Genomic DNA, 14,274 nt, shown 5'->3' on the forward strand with positions numbered 1-14,274 from the left:
CATCACTAGGGTTGAGAGAAACGGGTCGGCCATTTTCAGAAGTCGCCGACTTTTGGCAAAGTCGGGTTTCATGAAACCCGACCCGACCCCTGTGTGGGGTCGGCCATGAGGTCGGCGATCTTCTGAATCTGGTATCGGAATTCCGATATCGAGTTCCGATATGTTTGTGATATCGGGAATCGGTATCGGAATCCATATTTAAGTGTAAAATAAAGAATCAAAATAAAAAATATTGATATACTCACCCTCGGATGCGCCCTGGTACTAACCGCCAGCTTCCGTTCATAAGAATGAGCGCTTGAAAGTCCTTAGATGACGTCGCGGCCTGTGATTGGTCGCGGAGCGGTCACGTGACCGCAACGCGACCAATCACAAGCCGTGACGTCATCTAAGGTCTTTCAAGCGCTTGAAAGTCCTTAGATGACGTCGCGACCTGTGATTGGTCGCGGAGCGGTCACGTGACCGCCACGCGACCAATCTTTATTTTACACATTAATATGGATCCCAGGGCCTGAAGGAGAGTTTCCTCTCCTTCAGACCCTGGGAACCAGAGTAACCCATTGCACTGCATTGGGTTTCGTCTTTCGGCCGACCCCGACCCCGACTTTTTTTATAGGATCAGCCGATTTCACTCGACCCGACTTTAGAGAAAGTCGGGTTTCGTGAAACCCGACCCGATCCTATAAAAATAAGTCGCTCAACCCTAGTCATCACCAATGAAGGCTATTTTGTGAAGAATTAAATAAATTTCAGTAAGCAAGTTCAATACTTTTTCCCTGTGGCATTTCTCATTATTACACATAACTTATGGATAGCTGTGGTTTGATTTATTTGTCTGTGTGATTGGATGGGTTGTCACTGTTCTGTAAATAGAGAGCGGTGATTGTGACTAGTGATGGGCAAACTACTGATATTCGGGTCTGGCGGGTTCAGACAAACATTTTAAAAATTTTTGGTTCTGGTACCAGAATGGTACCTGAACCCCAAACCAGACCCCATTTAGATGAAAGGGGGGCCTGAACATACATTGTTTGAAATGCTGCCATCTGCATGACAACACAAGAAACACTGCCTATAATTGGCAGTAAGATCATTATCGCAAGAGCTGCGTTTCTCAGCAGCTGTGACTGGCGATAAAAGTTTACCGTTGGTCACAAAGGTGTCGGCTGATGCAAGTACTTATCCCATCACCCTACTCCTGCTGTTGACTTTTCTAGGAGGCTGCAGGCTTCTATTTTTAGGCTGTGGGAGCCAATGTCCATGGCCCCTTACCAGCCTGAGAATACCAGCCCCCAACTGTCTGCTTTAGCTTGGCTGGTTGTCGAAAATGGAGAGGACCCCACACTTTTTTATTTATTTATTTAAATAATTTTAAAAAATGACATGGGTACCCCTAAATTCTTAATAACCAGCCATGATGAAGCTGACAACTGATGGTTGCAGCCCGCAGCTGTCAGTTTTGCCAGCACTAGTTATCAAAAATAGAATAGATCTCACGTCATTTTATTTTATTTTTTTATTTTTAGCGCTGGCGCTGGCTGATGAATACTCTCATCAGTGGTGCCTGCTCTCGCTGTTATCAGCGACAGCAGGTATAGGCTGACGGGAGTAGTACTCTTTCATCAGCTGATGCGTGTGACCAGAAGTAACATTTTTACCGCCAGTCACAGCTGCTTGCTCATGCTGTCATCTGACAGCATGGGAATCGCAGCTCTCTGACCGGTGGTAATTATTTTACAGACGATCAGAGCCGCCAGTGTTTCTCATGCTGTCATGACAGCATGGGAAACACCCTATAATCGGGGTGCTGAACCCAAACAGTAACATGGACTTCCTGGAGTAGTCTGTGTTCGGGGGCCGTGCCTGAACACTAGGTGTTCGGTACGGACACCCAAAATTTACTGCTCGGGTTCACCCATCAATATTTGTAACTAGTGTTGAGCGATACCTTCCGATATGCAAAAGTATCGGTATCGGATTGGATTGGCCGATATCCAAAAAATATCGGATATCGCCGATACCGATACCCGATACCAATGCATGTCAATGGGACACAAATATCGGAAGCGATCCTGGATGGTTCCCAGGGTCTGAAGGAGAGGAAACTCTCCTTCAGGCCCTGGGATCCATATTCATGTAAAAAATAAAGAATAAATATAAAAATATGGATATACTCACCCCTCCGACGGCCCCTGGCTCTCAGCGGTGCAACCGGCAGCCTCTGTTACTAAGAATGCAGTGAGTGTAGGACCTGCGATGACGTCGCGGTCTTGTGATTGGTGTGACTCACTGCATTCTTAGGAACGGAGGCTGCCAGTTGCACCGCTGAGAGCCAGGGGCCGTCGGAGGGGTGAGTATAACCATATTTTTATTTTTATTCTTTATTTTTTACATGAATATGGATCCCAGGAACTTCAGATTCCGATTTCCGATATCACAAAAATATCGGAACTCGGTATCGGAATTCTGATACAGCGAATATCGGCCGATACCCGATATTTGCAGCATCGCAATGCTCAACACTATTTGTAACGAACGCCCCTTGCACTGACTGACAGCCGACCATAATGATGAGCGAGCTGTCAGTTAGTGACGGGAGTGTGGTTACTGCCGTTGCTCTCTGTACACAGAAAAGTGACTGAAACTATGCTGGGTATGTCAAGAGTTCACGGCACTCAAGGTTCCTGGGTGGTGCACAAGTAGGGTATCCAACCCGTATATAGACAATAAAGCACTTGGCACTCAGAGATTCATTTGCAAAAAACGTAAGAGTTTTGTTTATTTATGCGACCAGTTCGAGAGTGTCTAAACGTTTTCGGTCATAAGACCTTCATCAGAAACATCTCTCATGGAGCTCGGAGGTTCTGAAGGTTGTGAGGGAGGTAGAGCGCTCTTGGGAGGGCAAAAAGGCCGCTGCAGGAGATGGCGCGAATAATCCGGGTCCGGGGAGCCGAGGTACTGAGGGGCCGGTGTAGCCAGAAGCCGCTCGGCTTCTGGCTACACCGGCCCCTCAGTACCTCGGCTCCCCGGACCCGGATTATTCGCGCCATCTCCTGCAGCGGCCTTTTTGCCCTCCCAAGAGCGCTCTACCTCCCTCACAACCTTCAGAACCTCCGAGCTCCATGAGAGATGTTTCTGATGAAGGTCTTATGACCGAAAACGTTTAGACACTCTCGAACTGGTCGCATAAATAAACAAAACTCTTACGTTTTTTGCAAATGAATCTCTGAGTGCCAAGTGCTTTACTGAAACTATGCTGGGGCCACCCTTAATACTGAAATCCAAACACTGCCAGGGAAAATAAAGTGCATTTTCTCCAGTAAGGCCGGTTTCACATGTCAGTGGCTCCGGTACGTGAGGTGACAGTTTCCTCACGTACCGGAGACACTGACACACGTAGACCCATAAAAATCAATGCATCTGTGCAGATGTCATTGATTTTTTGCGGACCGTGTCTCCGTGTGCCAAACACGGAGACATGTCAGTGTTCGTGGGAGCGCACATATTACACGGACCCATTAAAGTCAATGGGTCCGTGTAAAACACGGACCACACACGGACCTTCTCCGTTTGCAGTCTGTGTGGCATGCAGGAGACAGCGCTGCAGTAAGCGCTGTCCCCCCAACTGGTGCTGAATCCGCCATTCATATGTTCCCTGCAGCAGCGTTTGCTGCAGAGAAAATATGAATAATAGTGTTTAAAATAAAGATCTATGTGTCCCCCGCCCTCCCACCCCCTGTGCATCCTCCCACCCCCTGTGCATCCTCCCGCTGTTCTGAAAATACTCACCCGCTCCCTCGCAGTGTTCTGTGCTGGCCGGCCCTTCTACTGTATGCGGTCACGTGGGGCCGACGATTAGAGTCATGAATATGTGGCTCCACCTCCCATAGGGGTGGAGCCGCCTATTCATGACTGTAAATGAGCGGCCCCACGTGACCGCATACAGTGGAAGGCTGGAAGCCGTGGCCAGACCAGGAAGCACCGACAGCCAACGAGGGAGCGGGTGAGTATTTTCTGAACAGCAGGGGGGCGCACAGGGGGTGGGGGGGCGCACAGGGGGTGGGGGGGCGGCGGACACATAGATCTTTATTTTAAACACTATTATTCATATTTTCTCTGCAGCAAACGCTGCTGCAGGGAACATATGAATTGCGGATTCAGCACCAGATGCTGGTAGTACGTGTGGTACCCAGCACAGTGCGTGTGGTACCCAGTGGGCACACGGGCGGCACACGTGTGCCACACTGATGTTCACCAGAAACGCAGGGGCACACGGACACGGATAACTCCGGTACCGATTTTTTCCGGTACCGGAATTATCTGGACGTGTGGGACAGCCCTAAGGCAGTGAGGGTTTAAGTGTGGGTGCCAGACAGGTTCAGAGTATTATTAACTTACAGAATAACTCCATATCTGCAGCTTAATAGTGTTTTTTCACTTGACAGGTTCTTTTTAACAAATCACAAAATGTTTGTGCATGTGTAGTCCACTGCCTGGGGGGCATATATTAATTTGTTAGAGAAAATGTTTATATTACCATTTGCCTCATGTTTTAAAATATTTATTGTAATACTAGATGGCAGCCCGATTCTAAAGAATCGGGAGTCTAGAATCCATATATACTTTATTTATTCAAATGTAAGAATAATACAATTAATAAATAATAGTAAGAAAGAACAAAAAATGGCTGCACTCACCAGCTCTTGACAATTCTTGACAGTACGGCACATTTCTGATTGGTCACTCGCGGCAGGCGGCAACCAATCAGAAAAGTGCCGCGCACCACGAAGGCATATATCTTTGTCCACCCTGAGCGGGTGTAGGACACTGGTGACGTCACTTATCTCCGGACATTATCTCCGGACAAAGCCACGGAAGTTGGCACAAATTGCCGGAAGTAGTATTCTAGGCAATTATATATTAGATTTTAATGTTATCAGTGTTTACCTTTGAACGTTTATATTGTATTGTCCTGTCACCAGCCATGTGTACGATTATCGGCCGAAAGCCTCTCTGGAACCAATAATCACCCCATGTAAAGGTATCTTTATAAGTTAAAGATTCAGAATACTATGACTTTTATCATATCCTGAACAGTCAAGTTTTTTATGAACCGTTAAGGTTTTCTGGTTGAAGTAAAAAAAACTCTGAGTGTTTACAGTTTGAAACCATAAAATGTTGAAAAATTATGTCATTCTTGAGTATATCACTCAATGGTGCTCATAAACGTGTCAAATTTGATCTATAATATACTTTAATATACGTTACTTTAATCTTTAATATACTTAAGAACAGGGCCCCAGACATCACACAGGGGGTCTGAAACACCGCACAGTGGTCCAAAATATCGCTGTGCTCTGCCTGGGGCCCCATATGCTGCCTGGGGCCCCTGTGCTCTGCCTGGGGCACCATATGCTGCCTGGGGCCCCTGTTCTCTGCCTGGGGCCCCTGTGCTCTGCCTGGGGCCCCATGTTCTGCCTGGGGCCCCTGTGCTCTGCCTGGGGCCACTGTGCTCTGCCTGGGGCCCCATATGCTGCCTGGGGCCCCTGTGCTCTGCCTGGGGCCCCATAGGCTGCCTGGGGCCCCTGTGCTCTACCTGGGACCACTGTGCTCTGCCTGGGGCCCCATATGCTGCCTGGGGCCCCTGTGCTCTGCCTGGGGCCCCTGTGCTCTGCCTGGGGCCCCATGTTCTGCCTGGGGCCACTGTGCTCTGCCTGGGGCCCCATAGGCTGCCTGGGGCCCCTGTGCTCTGCCTGGGACCACTGTGCTCTGCCTGGGGCCCCATATGCTGCCTGGGGCCCCTGTGCTCTGCCTGGGGCCCCATTTGCTGCCTGGGGCCCCTGTGCTCTGCCTGGGGCCCCTGTGCTCTGCCTGGGGCCACTGTGCTCTGCCTGGGGCCCCATGTTCTGCCTGGGGCCACTGTGCTCTGCCTGGGGCCCCATAAGCTGCCTGGGGCCCCTGTGCTCTGCCTGGAACCACTGTGCTCTGCCTGGGGCCCCATATGCTGCCTGGGGCCCCTGTGCTCTGCCTGGGGCCACTGTGCTCTGCCTGGGGCCCCATATGCTGCCTGGGGCCCCTGTGCTCTGCCTGGGGCCCCATATGCTGCCTGGGGCCCCTGTGCTCTGCCTGGGGCCCCTGTGCTCTGCCTGGGGCCCCATGTTCTGCCTGGGGCCCCTGTGCTCTGCCTGGGGCCACTGTGCTCTGCCTGGGGTCCCATATGCTGCCTGGGGCCCCTGTGCTCTGCCTGGGGCCCCATATGCTGCCTGGGGCCCCTGTGCTCTGCCTGGGGCCACTGTGCTCTGCCTGGGGCCCCATAGGCTGCCTGGGGCCCCTGTGCTCTGCCTGGGACCACTGTGCTCTGCCTGGGGCCCCATATGCTGCCTGGGGCCCCTGTGCTCTGCCTGGGGCCCCATATGCTGCCTGGGGCCCCTGTGCTCTGCCTGGGTGTAGGACACTGGTGACGTCACTTATCTCCGGACATTAGCTCTGGACATTAGCTCCGGACATTAGCTCCGGACATTAGCTCCGGACATTAGCTCCGGACAAAGCCACGGAAGTTGGCACAAATTGCAGGAAGTAGTATTCTAGGCAATTATATATTAGATACTATTATGAAGTCTGATACTAAAAATGTCTTTATATAACACTTGTACAATCAAATGTTTTAGTTTATTTGTATGAACATTTTTTTTTCGTATTTTGAAACACTTTTTTTTTAATTACTTTTACAATTGATGAAATTGTGCTTTTCATTGCTGTTAAAAAATTTTTTAGTGTAATATTGACAATGTAGCAATTTTAGTTTATTTTTTACTTCACTGCACTCATGATAATGTATTTTCTTCATGGCAACTAATGTGACAGTTAATTAGTTTGCACTATTACAGATGTAATGATATCTTTTGTTATGGGTTAATTGTCTCTTTAGTCACAATAAATCTGCATTCTCTTCTGTTAGGAGTCCTGACTGTCAGCAGGTGTTTCTGTGCAATTTTGTCTAGTAAATGCCTGACACCATGACAGAAATCAAATAGACGCCAATGACTGTAATGGGGTCTATCTGGAGAATCTGATTTTTGGCATGCAGGTATGTCAGGCACTTTTTTATTTATTGTATTTCTGTTATTTATATGGAAATAGAAATATGCATTTCCCGACATTGTCTGAATATTATTTCCTGATATTTTTAAAATACTATTTGTTATAATGACACTTACCTGTATAAATGCCCATTAGAGTATAATGCAGGTTGTCTGATATTCCAGAATCTGATGATGTGGCATTGCTAATTTCAACTGTGAACACGGGACAGTTATTTGCTCCGCAGTAAGTGTGACTTATATTATCAGATACTGCTGTAACAAAAGAAAATAATAATAAATTGTTTGATAGTAAAGAAACATATAATTTCCAGAAATTGTGTGTTACACTGCTCTTATATGGGCAATTAACAAAATTAAAAAGAAGAAACGGACAGCACCACAGCAATTGTGACAGAACAGCTTATGTGTTTATTCTGCCATCTGCAACGTTTCGGTCCTGAGACCTTTATCAAGCATAGTGAAAAGACCATATAACCACCATTATATACCATCTGACCCAACCCATCAATTAACTAGTAACCAATGGGGTAGCCATGTGCAATTAGAAAAAACAACATTAAATATAACAGACATATACACAGTAAAAAACAATAACCAATAACCAGCCCTCTGTATATACTAACTACTAACATAGTTCAACTTACTCTGATCGTTCTCTACTATTGAATTGCGCCCATAAATCCACATAAACATCCCCAGAGTCCATGGTGTAAACACCAATCGCACCAATCAGAGCATAGCATCAGTGATTGCCATAGCAGCATGGGAGTGTTCCTAGCGGTAACAGTCCAATCGATTCTCCAGCTCTCGCATCATGTGACCGCCAGCTCCCCAGCATGCAATGTTCAGCAGTCCACCAATCCAAGGAGTGATTTCTCGACGTGTCATCTCCAATGAGTACGCCCACTCATGTCCATCACTGTGCGCACGTCATCGGCTTACAGGAATCTTATGCGCATGTCACAGATCCGAAATTACAACACTACACCAGGATCAAAGGTGCGCACCGGTGTAGTGTTGTAATTTCGGATCTGTGACATGCGCATAAGATTCCTGTAAGCCGATGATGTGCGCACAGTGATGGACATGAGTGGGCGTACTCATTGGAGAAATCACTCCTTGGATTGGTGGACTGCTGAACATTGCATGCTGGGGAGCTGGCGGTCACATGATGCGAGAGCTGGAGAATCGATTGGACTGTTACCGCTAGGAACACTCCCATGCTGCTATGGCAATCACTGATGCTATGCTCTGATTGGTGCGATTGGTGTTTACACCATGGACTCTGGGGATGTTTATGTGGATTTATGGGCGCAATTCAATAGTAGAGAACGATCAGAGTAAGTTGAACTATGTTAGTAGTTAGTATATACAGAGGGCTGGTTATTGTTTATTGTTTTTTACTGTGTATATGTCTGTTATATTTAATGTTGTTTTTTCTAATTGCACATGGCTACCCCATTGGTTACTAGTTAATTGATGGGTTGGGTCAGATGGTATATAATGGTGGTTATATGGTCTTTTCACTATGCTTGATAAAGGTCTCAGGACCGAAACGTTGCAGATGGCAGAATAAACACGTAAGCTGTTCTGTCACAATTGCTGTGGTGCTGTCCGTTTCTTCTTTTGCATTTGGACTTTATACTGGGATGGATCCCCTGGTGTGGACGGGCACCCTGTTGTCCATAGAGACGTTATTTATTTAGGATGCGGCCTGACTTCCAACTTTTTAATTAACAAAATTAGTCACAGCTTTTGTAAATAACGTTTTTCAAAAACATTTCTAGAACTACTATTACTAATGCAAACAGTATGACATGCTTTACACATAATGACTGTACCTATATGATTTACATCTGCAGATTTTTTTCAAATTATGCTAAAAAAAAAAACTGTTGCAAAATTACAATAAAATCACTTGTGGAGTCAGGGACGGATTAAGGTCAAGGCCCCGGGCAGTTTAAAAGTCAGCTCCCCACCCAGGTACCTAATGTATTCACATGACATGTCACATGATTCGTTTTGATAGATCATGTGATAGTTAATGCGAGTAAGGCCGGGGTCACACTAGACCGTAATACGGACGAGTGCTATGCGATAAAATATCGCATAGCACTCGGCCCAATGTTAATCTATGGTCCAGCTCCCATCATCCAATATTTTCTCCACTGTATTTCGGATGCGAGGGAACTCGCATCAGGCTGCGATTGTCAGCGTATCTCGGCCGAGACTCGCCAATGCAAGTCTATGGGTGCGCGAAAAAAATCGGATTATACACGGACCATGCGTGTGCATTGCGAGAAATACGCAGCGGTGTTCTATAGAAAAGCCGGTAATTCAATTGCCGGCTTCTCATTTCTCCTGCCTAAACCCAACAGGATATGAGACATGGTTTACTGTCATGGTTCCCAATGGCAAGGGAACGTAAAAAACACATAAGTAACGAACGAGCTCTCGGGTGATGGAAACTCGAGTTGACCGTGAGCTAAATCTACCACACAACTAACAGTAGCCAGGGAGCATACCTACGGCTTCCTATATGCCACGCGCCAGCCGGAGGACTAACTACGCCTGGTAGAGGAAGAAACAGACCTGGCTTACCTCTAGGGAAATACCCCAAAAGATGATAGCAGCCCCCCACATGTAATAACGGTGAATTAAGAGGAAAAGACATACACAGTATGAAAGTAGATTTAGCAAAGAGAGGTCCACTTACTAGATAGCAGAAGGATACAAAAGAGGACTTCACGGTCAACTGAAAACCCTTTCAAAAACCATCCTGAAATTAGTTTAAGACTCCTGTGTCAACTCATGACACAGGAGTGGCAATTTCAGCCCGCAAGAGCTTCCAGCTACAGAGAATTACAAAAACTGCAAACTGGACAAAAGGTACAAAACAAAAGGACAAAGTCCACTTAGCTGATCAGCAGACTAGTAGCAGGAACATGCAACCGAAGGCTCTGGTTACAATGATGACCGGCAAGGAAATGACTGGAGAGCAAGGCTAAATAGGAAACTCCCAAACACTGATGGAAGCAGGTGAACAGAAGAAGCAAAGTGCAAACAAGTCACCAGTACCACCAGAAACCACCAGGGGAGCCCAAAAAGCGGATACACAACAGTACCCTCCCCTTAAGGAGGGGGCACCGAACCCTCACAAGAACCGCCAGGGCGATCTGGATGAGCCCTATGAAAGGCACGAACCAAATCCGAGGCATGAACATCAGAGGCAGTTACCCAAGAATTATCTTCCTGACCATAGCCTTTCCATTTAACCAGATATTGAAGTCTCCGTCTGGAAATACGGGAGTCCAAGATCTTCTCCACGACGTACTCCAATTCACCCTCCACCAGCACAGGAGCAGGAGGTTCAGTAGAAGGAAACACCGGTACCTCATATCTCCGCAACAACGACCGATGGAACACATTATGGATAGCGAAAGATGTCTCTAGTGGTCCACTCGTCAGGAACAAACAGTCTACCAGACGGACAACGATCAGGTCTATCCGCCTGAAATTCTTGCAAAGCACTTCGCAAATCTGGAGAGACAGCAGACAAAACCACTCCATCCTTAAGGACACCAGCAGGTTCAGAATTCCCAGGAGAGTCAGGCTCAAAACTCCTAGAAAGAGCATCTGCTTTCACATTCCTAGAACCCGGTAAGTACGAGACCACAAAATTAAACCGGGAAAAGAACAACGACCAACGTGCCTGTCTAGGATTCAGGCGCCTGGCAGACTCCAAATAAATTAAATTCTTGTGATCAGTCAAAACTACCACCTGATGTCTGGCACCCTCAAGCCAATGACGCCACTCCTCAAATGCCCACTTCATGGCCAAAAGCTCCCGATTACCAACATCATAGTTTCGCTCGGCGGCCGAAAATTTTCGCGAAAAGAACGCACAAGGTCTCATCACTGAGCAGTCGGAACTTTTCTGCGACAAAACCGCCCCCGCTCCGATCTCAGAAGCATCGACCTCAACCTGAAAGGGAAGAGAAACATCAGGCTGGCGCAACACAGGGGCAGACAAAAAGCGGCACTTAAGCTCCCGAAAGGCCTCCACGGCAGCAGGGGACCAATTGGCAACATCAGCACCCTTTTTGGTCAAATCCGTCAGAGGTTTAGCAACGCCAGAAAAACCAGCTATAAATCGACGATAAAAATTAGCAAAGCCCAAGAATTTCTGGAGACTCTTCAGAGAAGTAGGCTGCGTCCAGTCGTAAATAGCCTGAACCTTGCCAGGGTCCATCTCAATAGAAGAAGGGGAAAAAATATACCCCAAAAATGAAATTTTTTGAACCCCAAAAACACACTTTGAACCCTTTACACACAAAGAATTCTCCCGCAAAACCTGAAAAACCCTCCTGACCTGCTGAACATGAGACTCCCAGTCATCAGAAAAAATCAAAATATCATCCAAGTACACAATCATAAATTTATCCAAATATTCCCGGAAAATATCATGCATTAAGGACTGAAAGACAGAAGGTGCATTAGAAAGGCCGAAAGGCATTACCAAATACTCAAAATGGCCCTCAGGCATATTAAATGCGGTCTTCCACTCATCCCCCTGCTTAATTCGCACCAAATTATACGCCCCACGAAGATCAATCTTAGAGAACCACTTAGCCCCACTTATGCGAGCAAACAAATCAGTCAGCAAAGGCAACGGATACTGATATTTGACTGTAATTTTATTCAGGAGACGATAATCAATACAAGGCCTCAGAGAGCCATCCTTTTTAGAGACAAAGAAAAAACCGGCTCCTAAAGGTGATGAAGAAGGACGAATATGTCCCTTTTCCAGGGACTCCTTAATATACTCGCGCATAGCAGCATGTTCAGGTACAGATAGGTTAAACAAACGACCCTTTGGAAATTTACTGCCAGGAATCAGATCTATGGCGCAATCACAATCCCTGTGAGGAGGGAGTGAACCAATCTTAGGCTCTTCAAAAATATCACGATAATCAGACAAAAATGCCGGAATCTCAGATGGAATAGATGACGAAATGGACACCATAGGAGTGTCCCCATGAGCCCCCCGACATCCCCAGCTTAACACAGACATAGCCTTCCAGTCAAGGACTGGGTTATGAGACTGTAACCATGGTAATCCAAGCACCAAAACATCATGTAAATTGTACAACACAAGGAAGCGAATCACCTCCTGATGGTCTGGAGTCATACGCATAGTCACTTGCGTCCAGAACTGTGGTTTATTACAAGCCAAAGGTGTAGAATCAATACCCTTCAAAGCTATAGGGACTTCCAGAGGCTCTAAATCAAACCCACAGCGCCTGGCAAAGGACCAGTCCATAAGACTCAGAGCGGCGCCCGAGTCCACATAGGCATCCACGGTAATAACTGATAATGAACAAATCAAGGTTACAGACAAAATAAATTTGGACTGTAAAGTGCCAATTGAAATGGACTTGTCAACCTTCTTAGTACGCTTAGAGCATGCCGATATAACATGAGCAGAATCACCACAATAGAAGCATAACCCATTTTTACGCCTATAATTCTGCCGCTCGCTTCTGGACATAACTCTGTCACATTGCATTTTCTCTGGCGTCTCTTCAGAAGATACCGCCAAATGGTGCACGGGTTTGCGCTCCCGCAAACGCCGATCAATCTGAATTGCCATTGTCATGGACTCATTCAGACCTGTAGGCGCAGGGAACCCGACCATAACATCTTTAACGGCATCAGAAAGGCCCTCTCTGAAATTTGCCGCTAAGGCGCACTCATTCCACTGAGTAAGCACAGACCACCTACGAAATTTTTGGCAGTATATCTCCGCTTCATCTTCCCCTTGAGATAGGGCTATCAAAGCTTTTTCAGCTTGAATCTCCAAATTAGGTTCCTCATAAAGCAACCCTAAAGCCAGGAAAAACGCATCCACATTGAGCAACGCAGGATCCCCTGGTGCCAATGAAAATGCCCAATTTTGAGGGTCACCTCGCAGCAAAGAGATTACAATCTTAACCTGCTGGACAGGATCTCCTGAGGAGTGAGGTCTGAGAGAAAGGAATAATTTACAATTATATTTGAAATTCAAAAACCGAGATCTATCTCCGGAAAACACCTCTGGTGTAGGGATTTTAGGTTCAGAAATAGGAGCATGTATAACAAAATCTTGTAAATTTTGAACCTTCGTAGCAAGATTATTTAAACCTGCAGCCAAACTCTGGACATCCATGTTAAACAGCTAAGGTCAGAGCCATTCAAGGGTTAAGAGGAGGTAAGAAGCAGCTAGACAGCAATTAAGGGCTAGGCAGCAAAACTCTGAGGGAAAGAAAAAAAAAAAATTTCCTTTCAACACTTCTTTTTCTCCTGCTTCAGCCCAAACAATTAACACTTTGTAGGCCGGTCATACTGTCATGGTTCCCAATGGCAAGGGAACGTAAAAAACACATAAGTAACGAACGAGCTCTCGGGTGATGGAAACTCGAGTTGACCGTGAGCTAAATCTACCACACAACTAACAGTAGCCAGGGAGCATACCTACGGCTTCCTATATGCCACGCGCCAGCCGGAGGACTAACTACGCCTGGTAGAGGAAGAAACAGACCTGGCTTACCTCTAGGGAAATACCCCAAAAGATGATAGCAGCCCCCCACATGTAATAACGGTGAATTAAGAGGAAAAGACATACAGTATGAAAGTAGATTTAGCAAAGAGAGGTCCACTTACTAGATAGCAGAAGGATACAAAAGAGGACTTCACGGTCAACTGAAAACCCTTTCAAAAACCATCCTGAAATTACTTTAAGACTCCTGTGTCAACTCATGACACAGGAGTGGCAATTTCAGCCCGCAAGAGCTTCCAGCTACAGAGAATTACAAAAACTGCAAACTGGACAAAAGGTACAAAACAAAAGGACAAAGTCCACTTAGCTGATCAGCAGACTAGTAGCAGGAACATGCAACCGAAGGCTCTGGTTACAATGATGACCGGCAAGGAAATGACTGGAGAGCAAGGCTAAATAGGAAACTCCCAAACACTGATGGAAGCAGGTGAACAGAAGAAGCAAAGTGCAAACAAGTCACCAGTACCACCAGCAACCACCAGGGGAGCCCAAAAAGCGGATACACAACAGTTTACATACAGTAAACCATCTCATATCCCCCTTTTTTTGCATATTCCACACTACTAATGTTAG

General features: G+C 46.5%; 1 protein-coding gene across 2 annotated transcripts in view; it reads right to left on the reverse strand.

The window, feature by feature from the left end:
- The window catches only part of LOC143786371 (protein unc-93 homolog A-like), a 237,477-nt gene that overhangs the window by 111,977 nt on the left and 111,226 nt on the right, over window positions 1-14,274 (reverse strand). For both annotated transcript variants that reach the window (XM_077275708.1, XM_077275710.1), the window contains one exon: window positions 7,218-7,355. In XM_077275708.1, coding sequence (XP_077131823.1) covers window positions 7,218-7,355 — 138 coding nt within the window. The remainder of the gene's footprint in view (window positions 1-7,217; window positions 7,356-14,274) is intronic.

The sequence above is a fragment of the Ranitomeya variabilis genome, chromosome 7, assembly GCF_051348905.1.
Source record: "Ranitomeya variabilis isolate aRanVar5 chromosome 7, aRanVar5.hap1, whole genome shotgun sequence".
In the NCBI taxonomy this organism is placed as follows: domain Eukaryota; kingdom Metazoa; phylum Chordata; class Amphibia; order Anura; family Dendrobatidae; genus Ranitomeya; species Ranitomeya variabilis.